A 21,284-nucleotide genomic window follows, 5' to 3' on the forward strand; every position below is an offset into this window, starting at 1 on the left:
CTTTGCAAGAATAATCCCACTTACTACCCCTGTCCTTTGTGCAATTGATGTCATATATTTTGTATCTATATACAATATAAAACTCACCTTAAAATGCTTTCTTTATTTTTGTTGTTTATTTAAATTCCATTTAGTTAACATAGTATAATAGTAGTTATATCTTAGTAATTCATCACTTACATATAACACCCAGTGCTCGTCATAGCAAGTGCCCTCCTTAATACCCATCACCCATTTAGCACATCCCACCGCCCACCACCCCTCCAGCAGCCCTCAGTTTGTTTTCTTTGGTTAAGAGTCTCTTATGGTTTGTCTCCCTCTCTTTTTTATCCTCCCCTATGTTTGTCAGTTTTATTTCCTAAATTCCACATGAGTGAAATCATATGGTTAAAATGCTATTTTTAAAAAATTTAAAGTTATCTTTCAAAGAAATGAAAAAAATTTTTAAGATGCATTTTTTCTATTTACCTACGTAGTTAGCATTTTTGGTGCTCATCCTTTTTTCCTATAGATCAGTTTCTATCCGGTGTCAACTCTTTAATAGTGCAATTATGCTGGCAACAGATTCTAAGCTTTCTTTTATCCAAAAATGTCTATGTCATCTTCATTTTTGAAAGACATTTTTGCTTTGTATCATTGAATTCTGGATTCTGTTGGCACTTGAAAGATGTTATTTACTCTACATTACTTCTGATGAAAAGTTATATCCATCATTTGTGGTATTCTTTTTTTGTAGTTCCTTTTTTGTTCCTTTCACTGCTTTCAAGGATTTTGTCTGTCTTTGGTTCTCAGCAGTTTGAATCTGATATACCAGCCTGTGGATTTCTTTGTATTTATCCTGCTTGAAGTTTACTGACCTTCTTGGATCTATAAAATGATTCATATTTTCAAATTGCCTAATTAGCCATAATATTTTTCAAATGTTCTTTTTTTTCTCTTCATCTTTATATTTTTCTATCTGGGACTCCAATTACATTTATGTTAGGTTGCTTGTGCCATAGGCCACTGAGGGGTTTTTTTAATCATCATTTTTCTCTATTTTTTTCAGATTGGATAATTTCTGCTCTTTCTTCAAGTCTGTTGGCCCTTTCTTTTGCCATCTCTGATCTGCTGTTAAGCCTACCCAGGGAATTTTCCATTTCAGATAATGTATTTTTTAGTTCTAGAATTCCCATTTCCATTTAGTTCCTCTTTATAATTTCCTTTCTCTGTTTAGGATCCTCTTCTATTCTCTCATTATGATCATGTTCTCCTTTAAGGGCTTAAATATTTATAAAAACCTATTTAAAAAATTTTTTTTTCAAATTCCAACATCTCAGTTATGTTGAGGTGTGTTTTCACTGACCCCTTTTTCTCTTGGCCATGACCCACATTTTCCCATTTTATTGCTTGAATGATAACATCATATAGTGGACATTGTGGGTGATATGTTGAAGAAATTCTAGATTCTGCTGTCTTCTTCTAAAAAGTTTTGGTGTTTGTTCTGCCAAATATTGAAGTTACTGACAGATAACATTGAGTTTGTGGAGGCTGTTTTATACTCTCTTAGAGAGAGACTGTTTAAATTTTGCGCTTAATCTCAGGGCAGTTACTTTAGTTCTAGGACATAGTTTTTTCCTTACCCTAAGATGTAGCTCTCCTCCAGTTTTAATTTAAAGCCCAAAGTGTAAAAAAAAAAAAATAAAGCCCAAAGTGTTTACTAAACCATCTGATTATATAGAATTCAAGCCCCAAATTCCATTTGCTTTGCAGTAGGCAGTCACTAAAATCTCTGTTTAGCTCATTTAACGTTCTAGCAGTTGTTTTCCTCTAGGCTTCCATGTATGGGATTTTCTCCTTCAATTTTCAGTTGTTTTGGAAACAAGGAACTCTGTTCTGGTGATTGAAGCTAATAAGAGTGCAACTTACATAATGTAATACTAGGTGATATAAAAATAATAAAAATTATAAACTTTTTTTAAAAAAGAGTGAAGCTTATTGGTTGAGTTCCTGGCACTCCCTTTAATGCTGGGGACTGCCCTCTGGGTAAAAGCTATATAAATATGGATCTCTTTTTTTGAATGTTGAATCCATTCCCATATCTACCTGTTTTTTGGTTACTCTTCAGTGCTCATTTTCAATAGTTGATTTTTGTATTTTGTTTGAAGTTATTCTAGTTATGTATGGGAGGGTTAATCCACTACAAGTTCCTTCATCATCAGACTTGGAATACCAGCTCTTTATTTTTCATAAAATTTACTTCAGATGGCTAATATATTTCAGATTATGACCTCATGAGTTCTATTTTTTCTTTATTCATAGATATGAAGAAAAGGCTACTAAAGATTTGGAACGATACAATAGGCAAATCAAGAGAGCCATTGAACAGGAGTCACAAATATCATTAAAAGATGGCAGAAAAAAGATAAAGCCCACCAGTGCATGGAATTTGGCACAGAAGCACAAGTTGAAAACTTCATTGTCTAATCAGCCAAAACTTGATGAGCTCTTTCAATCCCATATTGAAAAAAAAACTCAAAACATTAAAGTAGTTCAGATCCCTTTTTCTATGGAAAACTTAAAAAAAAATTTTAAAAAACATAAATTTGACTTAGAAGATAAGGAAGAACTTTGCTTGATCCACAATCTCAAGTTTCCTGATGCGTGGCTAATTACATCCAAAACAGAGGTGATGTTATTAAATCCTTACAGAGTGGAAGAAGCCCTCCTATTTAAAAGACTTATTGAGAATCATAAACTTCCTGCACAGCCCCTGGAAAAGCCAATTATATTAACAGAGAGGTATGGTGAAATAGTAGAATTCTTTTTTCAGCTCTCAAAGCATTTATCAATTAATACTAGGTAGAAACTGACAGTAAAAAGTTGGAAGTGTCTTCCGATAGGGAAAAGTTTATCAAAGAATATTTTTAAAACTTGATTTTCTAATCTTTAATGGAACTGTTTTTAAATAACTGTAGAATATTCTAGATAGTTTACTTCTGCAGTTAATAACCATCAATCTCAGTTCTCCTGTAATTTAGTGACTTGTCTCTAGGATAACTTTGAAGTTAGGTTACAGTAACTCTCTCATTGTACACTTGTTAACATTTCAGACACATACCAAAATAGAATTATATAGTAAGAGCCTTTATGAACAGTTATCAAGATTTTGCCACATTTGTCTACTTGTACTTTCAAATATATATATGTATATTATATATTCATGAGAGACACACAGAGAGAGGCAGAGACACAGGCAGAAGGAGAAGCAGGCTCCCTGGAGGGAGCCCAACCCAAGACTCAATTCCCAGGACCCCGGGGTCACGCCCTGAGTCAAAGGCAGATGCTCAATCGCTGAGCCACCCAAGTGTCCCTCTCTCCTAGTCTTTTAGACAGTTGCCACCCAAATATCTTTCACTTTCTTTCTCTTAAAAATAACTTGCCTAACCAGTGATAAAAAATGACTTTTTCCTATTTTTCACAATATTAATTCCTTGGAAGTGTTCCTCATTGTCTCAAAATGTCTTTGTTACAGTTTTTAAATTACTAAGTTTAATTTATATCTAAAACAAGGTCCAAGTATTAAATTTCGTCTGTCTCTTAAATCTCTTCTAAATACCACACCATTAACTTGTTGATACTAAGTCACTTAATTCATTAGAATATTCTATTGTCTCCATTTATCCCTTTGCTACTTCATGGTGGTGATCAACTTGTTTTTTCCTCTCCCATATGTAAACAGAAGTTAGCTCAGGATGGTTGAATAGATTTAGATTCTACTCTCTGGTAAGACTGTTTAATAGATTGTGCTATGCGCTTCATGTTTCATCACATCGAAAGGTACTTATCACTGCGTTCAGCCGCTGACAGTCTGCTCAGATACCTTAAAATTCTCTATCAACCTTTCCATTTAATGATTTCCATCAATGGTCCATTGATGATTGTTGTCTGAACTGATTCTGCTATAAATTGCAAAATGGAATATATCCCTTTTATATCCTACATGAGCAGATTGTTTTCTGTAAAAATAAATAGCTAACAACCTATTAACATTTCCCTTTTTTATATTTAATATTTCTTTTATGATCTGACACAAGAGACAATCATATGGATGATAAAGGAGATAAAAACCTAAAATTAGAGATTGAGGGTTTGTTCTCTAGGACACATCACTAGATAACTCTGTTTAAGAACTCCCAAGAATAAATTTTAAAAATATTTTATACAGTATATTAAAACTTGTGTTAAAAAGCCCTGCTACAGGCACCTGGGTGGCTCATGGGTTAAGTGTCTGCCTTTGGCTCAGGTCATGGTCCTAGGACCCTGGGGTCAAGGTCCACAATAGGCTCCCTATTGTGGGTCTGCTTCTCCCTCTTCCTGTGTGTGGACGCACTCTCTTTCTCTCAAATAAATGAATAAAATCTTTATAAATATATTTTCTTAAAAAGCCCTGCTACGAGAAGGGAAAAACAGGGCCAGGACATAGGAAAACATTTGTCAGAGCTATCTTTTTAATTAAGGCAACAGTATTTGCATTCACCAAAATCCAGCATATTTCATAGTATTCTCTTAAGATTGGCTTAGCAAACTGTCAAAGATTATAAAAAGAATTAATACAGATTTGAGCTATATTAACAGTTTAAAAATCTGATAAAAAATTTGGTTCTTTCTCTCTGAAAGACCAGTGTGTTTTAGTTTTCTTCAAATAACTGAGCTGGCCTTATACACAGAGGTGACCTTCATTGTAGTGGGCTCCATCCAGCCAAGCTGAAGTGGCCAGTTGTCTTGAGACTTTTTTATCACTAAGAACCCTGCCTCTGGTCCACCTGAAAGCTTCAGGCCCAGCTGGTCCCCAGGTCTTTGAGTGGTGCTGCTCTTTTCTGGTGGGTTTAATGTTGACTTACTGATACAAACAGCTGCTGCAGCTCGGAGCTTGAGGCAAGTTCTGAGGCCTGTGCTATTACCCATCCCAGGGTTTGGTGTCTGCACTCACTTGTCTAGTAGGGCACTTGGGGGCAGGAAAACCTTGCTGCTCAACTTGAATCTCCCTTTGCAAGGGGAAGAAAGGAGTTGTTGCTCCCTAAAAAAAAAAAAAAAAATACTTTCTTTTCTTAAAAAGAGCTAGAGTGTATCTGAAATTTTAAACTTGATATACTTTTCTTAAAGATATTTGTGAACTTTCACTTATATCTTAAAAATCATTTTGTACTTATATAAATCATACGTATTTAAAGATGTTTTTCTTTGTGATATTCTGTTACTCAAAAACAAATACATTAAAAACTATTATTTGGGGCCCATACTAGCCTGACAAAGCTTTCTTATTTGAACATGGACAGCAGTAAGGCTGAATTCAAAATTGTTTTTATCCTTCTTTTCGAATGTGACATACCCACCACAATTAATGTAAGTTTTTCAAAACTAAGTCAAAGACAGGGTGATTATGACTTGGGCTCAGTTTTCTCACCATGGTTCTAATGCGGACTGTGTTGTTTATCTCTGAATGGAGTGATTTAGGTATCTATAAAATACAAAGTAAGAGCTCAGTAATAACGACAATAGCTACTGTTTGCTGAGCATTTACCATATAATAGGAACTTTACTAAACCCTTGATCTTACCTTCATAACAATCTTATAACTGGCATTATTTATAAATAAAATTTCATTTGTATTCTATAGAGAGTGCAGTTTTTGATTTCACATTAATTTGTAATGTTCTAAAAGATAAAAACTGTCTTTTATGTCCATTCTTCCTCCTTTCTATACACTGTATTTAGCAGGTTTTCTATAAGATATTACCAGAGATAAAAAAGCAAAGTTTGTTACAGCGCTACTTAAATCATTTTAGTTACTGATCATTTTTAAAGGGCCTTTTTTTTTTTTTTTGGATATTGATGTACATTTTATTAAACATAACATATAATAATAATATACTATTATATTCAAGCTCCTTCCTGCTTATGACCTGCTTTAGGCCCTACTGGTTCTTTAAAGGGCCTTTGAATTAAATCTTCTTCATTTTACATATTTAATAAGTTAAAGGATCGTAATTTCTTTTACAGTCTTTTTAATGGATCTCATTATTTAGAGATGTTATGTAAAATGACCACAGATGATCAGAGATATAGTGGATCGACTTACCTGTCCGATCCTCGTCTTACAGCAAACGGTTTCAAGATAAAATGGATACCAGGTATGATGATGTGGTTTACCATTTCCTGACTAGGAAAAATAAGTCTTGTTCCAGAAGTTACATTTGAGTTTCATATACATATTAGGGTATAGTTTTGTCTCACCAAACGTACAGTGTCAGCTATGTAAAAACAGGTATTTCAAAAAGGTCATCTCTGTCTGAAACTAGTAAATCTGGCATCTCTTTCAGTCTGTTACCTTGCATTTGTGTTTTCATAACTGAGTAGTTTCACTGTAATTTTTAACATCTTTTGTCACAATATGCAGAGTGCCTACTTTATTTGAATTATTGAATACTCCTTTAGATGAAAGAAATGTGTAGTACATTGGAAAGGTTTAACAAAAATGGACATCACTTTTTTTTAAAGGATTTACCTATTTTGACAATTAGATTTATAGTATCAGTAATCTATTTAGAGAGTGAATGATTTGATTCCATTGCTTTGCTGAAAAGACTATGATAACACTATTTTCTTTCTATGGCAATTCACTGGGTGTAGAGAAAAGTAAATCCTTCTGAGTAGGACACTTCCATTTTCCTGGTTGGTCCCTTCTCTCTTCTTCATAACTCTCATACTTAACTGTTTTCTGCCCTAACTGCCTAGGCTGGTCCTGTCCTATTACTTTCCCTTCATCTGGTATCAAGGGTACCATGAAGAGTAGGGATTCCACTGTCCCCCCTTCTGCCTGCTCCTAAATTTGTCATGACCAAGATGTAGAAAAACAAAGTTCAACCAAAACAGTGTTGGAGATTTTTATAGGAATGTTTTGCTGAGACATAAAAAGAAAATAAGTAAAATCAGTCGTACAAAACTATGAAATTAAGTATATATAAATAATGTTTTGGTGCCCTACACTTTAATTTTATTGACTTTTACAGTTTTACGAGGACCTGCCCTGAACTTCTTACCTTCTATCTCAATCTTGGATATTTAGATTTGGAGTGAAGAGAGTTAGTCCAAATCTCAACTTTGCCATTTAAAAAGTGTATTCTTGGGAAAGTCAGTTGACCTCAATGCTTTCTCATATAACAACTACTAATTACTGAATAATTATGATGTACAGGGCATTAATCTAAATATTAAATGTATTAACTTATTTAATCTTCCCAGTAGCCCTATGAAGTAGGTTCTGTTACTGTCTCCATTTTATTGGTGGAAAAAGCAAGGCACAGTGAAGTTTACTTAAGGGTACCAGTTAGTAGTAGAACCAGGATTTGAACCTAAGTGCCTTTACCCTAGCTTTTAACTAATTTATTATATTGCTTCCTATAAAAATTGAGATATTTACTTAATAAAGTTGTTGTGAGCAGTTAAGGAGGTACATAAAGAAATCAGCATAGTACTTGCCAAAGGAATATTCTTTCTTTCCATTTTCCAGTATCCCTTTTTGTCATTTCTTTTAGTCTTCCCAGAAGTCTTTTCTTCCTTGAGACCTCTAGCATCATTTTAATTTATTTTAAGTGTGAAGCAAGAGGTGTGTATAGGTACATGTGTGATATTTTTTTCTTAATTTGTTTTTCTAATGTGATATTTCTGACAGGTACCATTTTTTTTCATGAAAGATATTGTCACAGAAATTTTTTTTAAAGTTAGGATAAATATCCTGTCTTTTCCAAGAGCATGTTTATTTATGAATTACTCAGTAAGTTTCTGTCTGACAGATGCTTTCAGCTCTTAGCTTATGGGGTAGTGTTTTTTAAATCCTTTTGAATGCCAGGTACTTTGCATGGCACCAAAGATATAAAAATAAGAGTCATCTGCAAACTGACTTGATTTGATTGGAATTAACTTTTTTTTAGATTGTCGTCAGCATTATTTATCTTACCAGTAACAGATGAAATTAGAAACTCATGTTTTCCTCTTTTAAGACTTTTTTTTTCCATCATTAATTTTTGTCATGTTTTTCTTAAAGACCATTTCTCCTCTTAGAGTTTGTTTTGGACTAACTTTGGAAGAGCAGTTCACCAGTTGTCACAAAACATTTTTAAATGATAAAGACATTTAAAAGAGAGGAGGAATACATTTGGCTTTGAGGGAAAAGGTTCTTAATGTGATCCTAAGGATTTTGCTTGTTAATTGGGATAGTTTTTTGCTCTACATCAATAAGAATTGCATATTTTAAGAAGTGAAAACTTGTCAAACCACTTACTCATTTGACATATTTTCCCTGAAAACTGAAAAGCATTTCACAGAATCTTATGGAAAATTCTTAAAAGTTTATTGTTACATAGTCCCAAATGTCTGTATGTTTCCATATCAGAATTTTGTAAATGCGATTAAAATATTGAAATATTGCTCAATTCCCTCACCTTTTGCCAAATACTTTGCCCATATCCACAAGTAATTCTGTGAAATGTGTATGATTTTCCAGGGCAAATGTAGTCAGTATTAGACTTTTCAGTCTAATCATACTATAAAAGGTAAAGAACCAGCAATGATGAAATCTCTGGACTGATTATTTTTGTCATTTCCTTATCTATATATATGTAAAAAGATGTGAACGATAATATTCTTCTTCCTCTTTGCCTATGTAAACCCTGTGTCAAGTCTCATTTAAATTCCCCTGGTTGCTCAAACTCTCATTTTGTCTCTCTTGATCAAACTCTGTGTTCTGTCCCTTAATGCTTGATTATAGATCTTCTGTTACCCTCCAGTTGTTTCCAGGGATGCCTCTTCTGTTTAGTGTACCACCACTGCATCTTATCCAGGCCAAGGAAGTGATCTGTAACTGGAAACAGATTAGGGGCAGGATCACTGACATCTCAGAATCTGAAACTCTTCAAGCCACATCACTCCTCTTTTTTTATTCATCTGTTGATAGCTACCACTTACCCAAAATTGAGGTTTCATTTTCTTAATTCTAGGTAACATGGTGTGGACTTCAATATTAAGAACACTGGTGCACAGATAGAGCCAGACAAGTCAGATCTCTGCTACTTGGCAACATCTTAAAATTCATTCTAAAGCCAAATTTATCTTTTGGAATTTATGCTATTATGGATAGTATACCCCAGTATATATCTAATCATGTAGCTGTTTTTTAGTTTTATTTTAGTCACTAAATTATTTATTTTTTATTCATGAGAGATGCAGAGAGAGAGGCAGAGACACAGGCAGAGGGAGAAGCAGGCTCCATGCAGGGAGCCCAACATGAGACTCGATCCTGGAACTCCGGGATCATGCCCTAAGCCAAAGGCAGACGCTCAACCATTGAGCCAGTCAGGCCAGGCGTCCCTAGTCACTAAATTACTTAAAGTTGCTTTAATAATATCAGTTTTAAATATTGTTTAAAATATTTTGAGTAAACATTAGTGTTTCGTTCTTTCAAATTAGTACTTTATTAATAAGTTTCTGTAGTGGTAATCATTTTACAATATATGTGTATCAAATAAGTACTATGTACACCATAAACTTAGTGTTTATCAATTATATCTCAATAAGGCTGGAAAAAATAAATTACTATGTATTTTTATAATTTGTAAGTTAAAATAATCATAGAAATAATTCCGACCTTTAAGTTAGTATTAAACTAGTAGAATAGAATTTGAATAGCACCAGTTGTTAAAACACTTAAGCCAGTTTTACTTTAATAAATATCATGGGGCTCCATTTTCTCTCCAAAGTAAGAAATGTTGTAAGCAAATGTAGAGAACAGAAGTGCAATAAGTGAGATTAAATTAAATGATATAAAGCACATGTGGTGTCTATGAGCACTTATGACTTAATGTGAAATCCTATGGGAAATCATTATTTGTTCTCCAACTAAGTAACAAAACTTAGTCCTGACTATATTAAATTCTTTTTTTTATTTTTTTATTTTTATTTATGATAGTCACACAGAGAGAGAGAGAGAGAGAGGGCAGAGACACAGGCAGAGGGAGAAGCAGGCTCCGTGCAGGGAGCCCCGCGTGGGACTTGATCCCGGGTCTCCAGGATCACGCCCTGGACTAAAGGCAGGCGCTAAACCGCTGCGCCACCCAGGGATATCCCCATGACTATATTAAATTCTAAGGAAGATTCGCTGTTTTAACAGTGATTTTGTTTTTAACAGATATTTTCTGGAATATAATTTAAACAAAACTAACTATATCTACATTTGGTTTTACTTATTTTTCTTTTAGGTGTTTCCATTGCTGAAGACTACTTGGAAATAGAAGAAATGGCTAATTGCCTCCCATTCTATGGAGTGATGGACTTAAAAGAAATTCTTAATGCTATATTAAACAAAAATGCAAAAGAAGTTTATGAATGTAGACCTCGAAAAGTGATAAGTTATTTAGAGGTATGCATTACTAGATTATGTAGGTTGGTTAAGTTTTAACATACTTCACTATTTCTTGGTAAGATGGTAAACTTAAAAAATAGTAAAATTTCTATAATGTTTATTATCTGTTTGCAAGAAGAAATACTACTAAAAAAAGAAAACTCTGTTAAAAATTTCATATCATAGACTGGTTATAGTAAACCCTATCTTGGATCCTTATTCAGTAGCATTCTGTAAGTCCTTCAAAAGTTTTGACTTGTGGAACTTTCTAGCTTATTGTGGGAGCAATTTAACACTGATCATTTCTAATGACTTAAAAGGAATCTTTTCTTGTGAAAGAGATAGTATAAACTTAAATGAAGGTTGAGGGTAGGGTTTTGTGTATTGAAACTATGTAAGATGAAATATGATTTCAAAATAACCAAGAAAGTGATTGGGATCAGATATAAATATTTTTTATTAATGTTATAACTCTCATTACATTAAATCCATTGTGGATTGATAATTAAGGAATGGAGTCTAGGAAAAAATAACTTCTACAAGATCTACAGAAATACTTCCATTTAAGGTCAAGCTGAGTAAGAAGAATTATAAGTAAAGATAGGACAGTAAAGAAAATCCAGTAGGGGGCTAGATATAAAGGTCAAGGGAAGAAAGAAATTTAAAAATGAGTAAGTAGTAGTATCACATCCTCTATAGGGTAAAATAGTTCTAGAAGACCATCAGGTATGGCTGCTAGATGGCAGTGATAATAGGAAAGTAGTCCAGATGGAAAACTTGCCAATGGCTAAAGAGTGGGGCAGTGGTAAAAAAAAAGTACAGGCAGCAGGTCATATGGTGGTGAAAAGAAGAAAAGAGAAATTGGCTTGTCTCTTTTGTTGGTGGAAGAGACTGACAAAAAATCGGAGAGCAGATATTCCGAAAGAGCCAAGAAGGAAGATGGGATAATGATATTAGCTTCAGAAAGGAGAAACTGTTCTCTGTTCTCTCCATCAAGAGAAGAGAGGGTAAGTGGAAGTAAAAATATCTTGAGATAAACTTGAGAGAGGTCATGTCTGATACATTTATAAAGGTATAGAAGAAGTTAGCAAATGAGAGTCAAGGGGCTGGGGAGGCATTGGGGATTTGAGTGTAATAGAGAAGATCTGAAAGTAAGAATTATCAGTACGGTAAGAGAAGATTGAGTAGAGAGACTAAGATGTCCAAATGGCATTGAGCACTCCTAAGAGCTAACATCCAACCAGGACAGTTTGGTGATTTTCCAGCAGTGGATGGTACAATTTATCCAAGTGTAGGGATTAACAGGATGAATGAATATGGTAGGACAAGGGGGTGAGTGAGCACATTGAACCCATAATGTAAATGAGAAGTGGTGTTAGATCCTAGATGAATTTAAAGATGAATTAGGTTCTAGTAGGAATCAAAAAGGAATACAGGAAGCTAGTATCCTTAATGTCTTACTATTAGTACCTTAATTAGGGAAAGATGACAAGAAGGGTGCTGGTGGGGCAGAGCAATAAGGAGGGATTGAGATGGTTTAGTTGGAAAGGAGTAGGATGGTTTGAAAGATAATGGGAGAAGGAATGTGGTTAGAATAATATTAGCCTCAAGCTCTTTGAAGTACAATACTTTTTTAATCTTTTTTTTTTAAGATTTTTTTTTTTTATCCATTCATGAGAGACACACAGAGAGAGGCAGAGACACAGGCAGAAGGAGAAGCAGGCTCCTCTAGGGGAATGCGATATGGGACTTGATCCTGGGACTCCGGGACCATACCCTGAGCCAAAGAAGACGCTCAACCACTGAGCCACCCAGATGTCCCTTTTTAAAATAAATCTTAAAAGAAACCACTTTGCTAATACTGTTTACTCCTAAACGTTTAGATTTTCCTATCTCAGAAAACACTATTGTCATACCAAAAATGTAGACATTATTCTTGATTCTGTATCCTTCATAACCAGTTCATCAGCAAGTCTTGCCTCTACCTCTCGTTAATGTTAGGACTTTTTTTTTTTTTTTTAAGAGAAGAAGAGAGAATCTTAAGTGGGCAGGATGACCAGCATGGAGCCCAATGGGAGGCTTGATCTCATGACTCTGAGATCATGGTGAGCCAAAATCAAGAGTCAGACACTTAACTGAGCCACCCAGGTGCCCTGTTGTCAGGAGTCTTTATACCTCCCTCCATCTCCACTGCTGTCACCCTAGTCAAAAACTCACCACCTCACCAGGACTGTAGTGATTGCCTGCAGTACACCCTACCCTGCATTTCTCTTCTTGACCTGCCTCAAACCATACTTTACATGGCGGTGCGACTGATTGTTTTAAAGTATGAGGCAAATATTAGGCTCTTGCTTTCAAACCCTCTGGTTACTTCACTGTGCATTCAGTTTAAAGCCCAAACTGAACCCTATCCTGACGGGTGATCTGGCCCCTATCTAACTCCCTTTCTTAGTTCTCTTTTCCCTTTAGTAGCTGCTATACACACACTGACCCTTCAGTTCTGTTCTACCTGAAATGCTTTTCTTTCCCCATGATCTTTGCATGATTTTTTTTTATCTAAATTGAAACTTAAATGTCTCCTTGAGGAAGCTTTTCCTAACCACAAAATCACTATTACGTTGACCAGTTTAATTTTGTGCATTATTACTCATTGAAATTTTTTTGTCTTTTTTTTTTTTTTTTTTTTTATTTTTTTAGAGAAAGTACAAATGGGGCAGAAGGTGGTAGGGGACAGAGAGAGAAAGAGAGAGAATCCCAAATAGGCTTCACTCCCAGTACAGAGCCCAGCCCCAGGCTTAATACCAGAATTCCATGATCCGGAGATCATGACCTGAGTTGAAATCCAGAGTTGGATGCCCAACCAGCTGAGCCACCTAGGCACCCCCAAATTTTGTCTTTTTATCTGTTTTCTCTGCACTAGACTATAAATTTCACAAGAGCAAGGATATTGTCTAACTCTCCACGGTATAAAACCTGCAACAGTGACTAACACATAATTTGTGTTTAATATCTGAGTGGATAATAAAACTATAATCTATTTTCTGTCTTCTTCTTGCCAGGAATAACATGGTGTCTGCTTCAAGGTATGTCACAGTAAAATATATGGCTTTCTCTTCACAGGGGGAAGCAGTGCGTCTGTCTAGACAGTTGCCTATGTACTTATCCAAAGAGGACGTCCAAGACATTATCTATAGAATGAAGGACCAATTTGGAAGTGAAATTAAAGAGTGTGTTCATGGTCGCCCATTTTTTCATCATTTGACACATCTTCCAGAAGCTACCTGATATGTTTAAGAAAATTTGTTACTATTGAAATTGATTTGGCAATAAAATGAGTCACTTTTTAAACCATTTTTCTACTATCATGTGTTATTTTATAAGTGAAGCTTCACTGACTTGTAATTTGAAAAAAATTCAAAATCTTAAACTAATGTCTACTATTCATTTTATTCTCAAGAACCAGCCTTCATACAAATTATTGGTTATAAACTCCAAACTGAAAATACCTAGTATTCTTGAGTGGTTGATTTACTAAGGGCTGTGGACTGAATTGTGTCCCCAGAATTCATCTGTTGAAGTCCAAACCCCCATTGTGACGGAATTTGGAGGTGGGACCTTTTTGGAGGTAATTCGGTTACATGAAGTCCTGAGGGCAAGGGCTCCCATGGTGGGATTCGTGCCCTTATGAGACCTCAGAGCTTCTGCTCACTCTCTCTCTTCTCCCACCAACTCCCATGTGAGGATACAGAGAGCCAGCGGCCCTTTATAATCTAGGAATAGACCTCTCAACTGACAGCAAGCGTGCTGGCACCTTAATACTGGACTTCTAGCCTCCAGAACTGTGAGAAAATAGATGTTGTGTCAGCCACCCAGCCTTGAGTGGACTAATAGGCTGGTTCCACCTGCGCAGAGAGAAGTCCGAGATGAGCTGGCATATGTGACAGAAGTTGTCCCTGTTGTTTAAAGTAGGCTGAAAAGACAGAGAAAGTGAGAAAATGAAGTTTAGGGGAAGAAGAAAGCTTGGCTTTCAAAATCCTGCCATTCATCTCTATTTTGGGGTAACCGTTTAGAAATTGCTGTCTCGTACATGGAAATTATTGAGCATTGGGGTCAACATTTGGCAGAGAAAATGGGAAAATCCAGAGACTTAACATTCAGGTTAAGATGACTGTGTGCTTTAAGAAACTAGGTCCCACATACAGTGCACCAAAACATTTGATTTACAAAAAGTTGAAACATTTTTATTGGATATATTTGTTTTATAAAGTATGATTTGTTATACTGGATACAGTATCTCCACACTCACTACCATCTCCCATAATTCTCAAGTCTTTAACTCTTAAGACCCTTGTGTTAAGAGGTACAAACATACCAGAAATTCTGCCGTAAGCCAGGCCTTTTTTCCTGCCATCGTGATCCTCTTACCCATAACCTAAGTACTATATTTTTTTCCGTTATCCCCTTTGAGAGTTTGGGGCCCGTCTCTGGGAGACATTACCGAGAGTAATACTTTTTAAAATACTGGGTAAATTGAGGAAGGAGAAGCCCACAGAGATGCAGAAGATGATGAAGTTTGCATCATACATTTGTACCAGCCCTAAGCAAGATTTAGGACTCCTTTTCTAGCTGATGAAGTCCATTGTTGCAAGAGACCCTACAACAGCTTCTAAGACAAGCTTACTTCACTGTTTCTTTGCTGCCTTCGCTTGACCCAGTCAGGCTAGTGGTAGTAACGACGGTGGGTATTTACCACCCACTTGCTGGATACACTACGCACTTAGGGATCTCGTATGATCTCATTTAAGCTTAACAACAAATTTAAGATTGTAGGTACTATTATCACTGTTCTGTGCTGCCACGAGAAATAGGCCCTAAAGCGTCATTAAGGTCAACAAAAGTATTTTGGGGAAAAGAGGACAAAACACTCCCTGGCGCCCCTGTAAGGAAAGAGCTCAACGCGGGCCGCAGCCGCAAGGATTTCTGTACCGCGGTCTGCAGGGTGGGGGCGCGGCGGGCTTCCCCGAGGCCCCGCCCCCGCCCCCGCCCCCACAAGCCCTTGCAGCCGCGGCGGCCCCACAGGACAGAAGGACTGGAGCGGGCCGCAGAGATTTATGGGAGGTGGTCTGCTGGGTGGGGTCGCCGAGGCCCCGCCTCCTTCCCCTGGGAGCCGCAGAGGCCCCGCCCCGCCGAGGCCCCGCCCCGCCGAGGCCCCGCCCCGCCGAGGCCCCGCCCCGCCGAGGCCCCGCCCCCGGCCCCCACAAGCCCTTGCAGCCGCCGCAGTGACTGCGCAGAATGGCTGGAGCGGGCGGCTGCGACGGCGAAGTCCCGGCGCCGGGGATGGAGGTAACGGCCGCTGCAGCTCCGGGAGGTGGCGCTGCCCGGAAGGGCGAGGGGAGGCGAGGGAGGCCAAGGGGTCCACCTGCGTCGCGCGCTTTTCTTGTGGGTCGGGGCCCAGCCGGCCCCAGGGTGGGCCCTCCGAGAGCCCGGGACCCGACCCGCATGGCGGGGCGTTGCGGCCCGTCGGGGCCTCGGGGCTCCCACCCGGAGGCGGTGGCCGGGCTCCAGCAAAAGCGTGGACGCGCCGTGTCTGTGGGGCCGCCGGCTGTCGGCCGAGGTTCGTGAGGTGAATTCGAGTCGCCGCGTTGGTCGTGGCCGGCGGGGGGGAGGGGCGGGGGAGGGTTGGGGGAGGCGGTGCCCCGGGGGTGCCCCCTGCGCCCCCGAGCCACCCAGTCACACACACGAGCTCTTCAGGACTCACCTCGGGCCCACGGACGAGCCGGCGCTCCGCCCCTTCTGTTCCCCACGTCCTTACGCAGAACAAAGGTAAGTCGCGGGGTTGCGAGCCCGCCTCCCCGCCGAGCCAAGATGACCTGCGGGTGCCTGACGCTCCTTGACGAGGACGGGCGGTGAGGGCCGCACCGCCTCTGCCTGAACCCCTGTCACCTTGGAGATCTCCGCTGTTTCCAGCGCTCGCGGCCGCCCCGGGACGGTTTCCTCCGCGTGTTCCTCCTCAGGCCGCCACAGACGAGGTCAAGGCCGTTTGTCCAGGTTTTGAGGTGCCGTCCCCGTGGTTACCACGTCGGAGCCACCGCCCGTGCTCACACCGGCACTCCCTCGCGATCGCACACCCGCGGCTTCGAGCTCGTGGTTCCCTCCTCCCTGCAGTGAAGCTGCCAACTGGACCCCCGAGTGCACCCTCGCTTCGGACTCTACTTTGGTCTCTCCCTTGGTCTCTCCCTTGTCTTGTCTTGTCTTGTCTTGTCTTGAATATTCATTAGCAGGACCTGCAATAACCTCCTTTCAGCTGATCGTTACTACATTACTCTTGACTGTATTTAGTCGCCTCTGACGATGCCATTTGTCCCATAAAATCTTTGAGACTAATCGGTGTCAGGGGTGGGGTTGGGGAGGTTAGATTTCTCCTCCTGTACTCAGATTGGACTAGAAACCCCTGAAACAAAGCCCTCCTTGTCTGCTTCAGCCGAGCGTTCATCTCTTCGTTTATCCGGTGACATTCACGGAGTGTCACGGTGCTGAGCGCAGGCCACAAAGAAGACATTCCTTGCAGGGAAACGTGGTGAATGCGACGAGGACATGTAGTATGTGCTCTGGAAGCACAAGGAGGCACCACTCTGACTTGGGGGAACCTGTGGAAGACTCTAGAAAGCTGAGCCTTAATAAGGAATTACCTGCGAGAAGAAAGGGAAGAAGGGAATTTCAGGAAGGTGCAATAGCATGCGTCCCAGCGGTGATGAATCCAGGAATCCCGATGACTCCAGGAATCCCGATGAATCCAGAAATCCAACACCATTGGATCTTGAAGAGTGAATGTTGATGGAATCAGAACGGACAGTACCTTGTTCACGAAGGTCTCAGGCCACTAAGGAGTTGGGAAGTTTTATCATGAAGACTGTGGAAAGCCATTAAAGCTTTTAGGCAGGACGTCCGCAGTAAGGTTTGGAAGACTCTAGCCAAGTTAAAAGCAGATAGAGCAAGTTAGCGGGTGAGGTAAGAATTCAGACAGTTTGATCCAAAGGGAAAGAGATAAAGGCTCGGCGGTAACAAATAGAATCTCTTTGACAGATATTGAGGCACCCATAGCCTTTGGGGTTTTCAGTTTAGATCCTCTGAGATGATGCTGTAATAGAATCAAAGGGAAAAGAAGTCTCTCACTTGGCTAACTTATGGTGATAACAGGTTACTACAAGAATGGAGGCTCGTTTGCCCCGCCCCTGCTAAGAAGTCCATATATTTGCAGCTAATTCTTTTGACTTCTCACAGACTAGGAAAATCTTTCATTATCTTCTTAAATTATTAAATCAGATGTTTACATCATAATCTAGGCTTGTATCTGGGACCTTTTGGAAACCAGCCTAAAGTTTGTAGCTGTTCCTTAAATGTAATAGTTTTATTTATAAAAGACTTCAATATTCAGATATGATTTCCTAGATAATATTTACATTCAGATGCTTAGCAAGACAAAATAATGGCTGGCAAATTAAAAATTACCTTTAATGTTGAATTGATTTGATTTTTAAGAACTTTCTTGTAGGCATTTTATGTTTTATAATTTAGATCATAGAAATGAGTGATGAGTTAAGAAGAAGGAAGCAAGAAATTGTGAATGGATTGAACATATTTTTGGAAGAAAATGGTATGCTCTCAAAAGTTAATTTTATTTATTTAAAAAGGGCATTTTTGGTTTTAACTTTGCTTTCATTTTATCCAAAGACATTGGTGAATAACAGCAAGTTAACTTGCAAGAGAGTCATGTTGTCGTGCCCAAAAATATATTTTAAGTAATTCACTAATAGTAATAGCAAAAAACATTTCCATGTGTCTTTATATATAAATAGCTAAATGTACATAAGGTACTTATTATCTATTTTGAAGTTCTTTGCATTTTGGGAGGTCTGTCTTCTTAGCTTCTCTCGTTCTATAAAAAATTGTCATAGTCATGTTCCCACTTAGATGGTGATGATCCTTGATGTCTCAGATATAAACAAGAATTCTACTCCACATATGTAGTTTCTAACTTATCAAAGATTCTATAGGGACAGTCCAATTTTAGCTATTTTTTCTGCTTAAAACCAAAATGTATAGTACTTCTATAGTACTAATGTATAGTACTTCTCTGCTTCAAAGTTGGAAGAAGGCTACTTCATGTTTTCTAGGTTTTTTCAAATGAGAGGTTTGAGGATACCCTGTGTATACTAGTGTGTGAACATAGTCAAAGTCCCCACTTACCAAAACTGTAATGTGCATATGAACTTCTTGGGCATCTTGATAAAACATGTTGGATTCAGTAGTTCTGAGGTAGGATCTGGCATTCTGCATTTCCGACATCTCTATTGGTTTGGAAACCACACTGGGTTAACAAGAGTGCACATAATCCTTTGACCAAATACTAGGTTCTTAAAATAGAATACAGATACATTTTTAATATAAACATATATTGAAAATCAAATCATCAGAATTATGAGTCTGTTTATGGTTCTCTGTTAGTTTTCATTGGGAAGTTATATTTGAGTTTTCCTATGGGACGCCATTCTTTATATAAGAAGTTGGGTTTAGGGACACCTGGGTAGCTCAGTCATTTGAGCCTCTGACTCTTGATTTTTTTTTTATTTATGATAGTCACACGGAGAGAGAGAGGCAGAGACACAGGCAGAGGGAAAGGCAGGCTCCACGCACCGGGACCCTGATGTGGGATTCGATCCCAGGTCTCCAGGATCACGCCCTGGGCCAAAGGCAGGCGCCAGACTGCTGCGCCACCCAGGGATCCCTGACTCTTGATTTTGATTCAGGTCATGATCTCAGGGTTCTGAGATTGAACCCTATAGCCCTGCATTGGGCTCCACTCAGCAGGGAATCTGCTTCTGTTCCTCTCTTTCCACCCCTCGCATGCACTTTCTCTCTAAAAAATAAATAAATCTTAAAACAAAAATGTTGGATTTATTATTCTCAAGAATGTTACTGAGGTAGCCAACTCCAAAATGGCTACCATTTATTCTTGCCTTCTTGTACCCCCAAGCCATTCCCCCATTAAGAGGTGGAAACTTTTCCTCTACTTCCTTGAGTCTGGGCTAGTTTATGGTCATTTTGAACATTAGATTATAACAGAAGTGACACTATATGCCTTCCATGATGAACTCCTGGGAGCTTTGCAGCTTTCCTCCTGTCTCTCTTGAAATAATTTCTCAGGGTAAGTCAGTCACCTCGTAAGAAGTCATTCTACCTTGAGTCTCTTAAAAGAAAGCACAAGCTACCCAGGTGGAGAAAGCTGCTTGGCTACTGTTCCCAGTTGTTCAGCCATCCTGAACTCAGATGCCAGAGATCAAGGGAAGATGCCTTCAGATGACTTTAGCCTTAGTTGCCATCTGTTACGACTATGAAATACCCTCAGTGAGAGCTGCCCAGCTGAGCTCATCAACCTCCATGATCATGAAAGATAAATTGTTGAACCACTAAGTTTTGACATGATTATTATACAAAGATAGAAAAATAGAACACTTACATCATGCCAGTTTGAGAAGGTTTATTACTAAAATGTCATACGATCTTTGAGAAAATGATCACCATAAAAGTCACAAACTTATCTGAAATTTTCATACAAAAATGTAGTCTTTTTTAATATAAATTTATGAAATGTCTAGCATTTTTTTCCTTTTTAAAAAAGATGATTTTAGAGTGTGTGTGAGCAGAGAGGAGGGGCAAAAAGAGAGGGAGAGAAGCAGACTCCTCACTGAGTGTAGAGCCCAAGTTGGGGCTCAATTCCATGACCTGAGCTGAGATGATGACCTGAACTGAAATCAAGAAGATGGCTAACCAACTCAGCCACCCAGGAGCCCTGCATTTTATTTTCTTCTCATGACGTCTAGCATTAAAAAATTTCTTTTTAAGTTGTTTTATGATCATGCTTTTGAGACTGGAGATAATATTACATTTGAGGATTATTTGAAGATCTGATTTTCAACTCTTCCACATAATCACTAGAATGTTCTAGTCTCACCCTCCATATTGTCATCTATCCATGGATCAAACTATGAGTGAGAAAGAGACTAATAATTTTTATTGAATATTAACTTTTGTTTTATCTTTGATTCATGCTATGGTTTGTCTAGATATTGCCCTCACCCCCCACCCTCCAATAATAGTTTCTTAAGGGCAGTCTCCTCTGGGCTTTTTACCTCTTTCATAAAGAATGATTTTAGTGACACTTGAAAACTTACTCAAATTTATTCACTCCATTTTTACCAAACATCTGTCAAAAACCACAATGGGGAATTTAAGACACGGAGAGATTCAGAATTAAATAAAGCGCAATCTCTCCCTTCAGGAAGGAAGGTTTGGTCCATTAAAGAGAGTAGTCCACAAATACCCCTGATAGAGAAGAATAAAAATGCAGAGAGGTTCAGAATAAAAGAAAGCCACACCAGCAGGGGTGATCAGCTTCTTGAGGAACATTGGGCAGCTGGGCTGGAGGGCTGGGAATTTTTTTGTTTGCATGTTTTTGTTCATTTTTTTCACACCATTTTTAACAAAATATTTTTATATCCCTTCATCAAAGGTTATATTATGTGGAGTATATTTTTTAAAATATTTTTTTATTTAATTTATTTAAACTTAAAAAACATAGTTCACCCACCCCCAGCCTCTATGACCACCAATTTACAATCTGTATCAGTTTGTAAGAGAGGTCTTTCAGTATAGTTGAGGCCAAAAGTGAGTAGAGCTTGCACATATGCACACATACTTTTAAACTGTATATGAATCTATAAATGCAGGGTTTTTTCACTTAAGACTTTTTTTTTAAAGATTTTTATTTATTTATTCATGAGAGAGA

General features: G+C 38.3%; 1 protein-coding gene across 19 annotated transcripts in view; it reads left to right on the forward strand.

The window, feature by feature from the left end:
• Nucleotides 1–21,284, forward strand: part of PMS1 (PMS1 homolog 1, mismatch repair system component) — a 206,473-nt gene that overhangs the window by 93,068 nt on the left and 92,121 nt on the right. For 15 of the 19 annotated variants that reach the window (XM_049106509.1, XM_049106520.1, XM_049106510.1 and 12 more), the window contains 4 exons: nt 2,302–2,781; nt 6,043–6,173; nt 10,296–10,456; nt 13,559–13,789. The exons of 1 other annotated variant lie outside the window; for it this stretch is intronic. In XM_049106509.1, coding sequence (XP_048962466.1) covers nt 2,302–2,781; nt 6,043–6,173; nt 10,296–10,456; nt 13,559–13,723 — 937 coding nt within the window. In that variant the 3' untranslated portion in view covers nt 13,724–13,789. Of the gene's footprint in view, nt 1–2,301; nt 2,782–6,042; nt 6,174–10,295; nt 10,457–12,461; nt 12,544–13,558; nt 13,790–21,284 lie in introns of those variants that run through there. 3 more of the 19 variants (XM_049106518.1, XM_049106522.1, XM_049106524.1) reach the window with 3 other exon arrangements.

Source organism: Canis lupus, chromosome 37 (assembly GCF_003254725.2).
Source record: "Canis lupus dingo isolate Sandy chromosome 37, ASM325472v2, whole genome shotgun sequence".
Classification (NCBI taxonomy): Eukaryota; Metazoa; Chordata; class Mammalia; order Carnivora; family Canidae; genus Canis; species Canis lupus.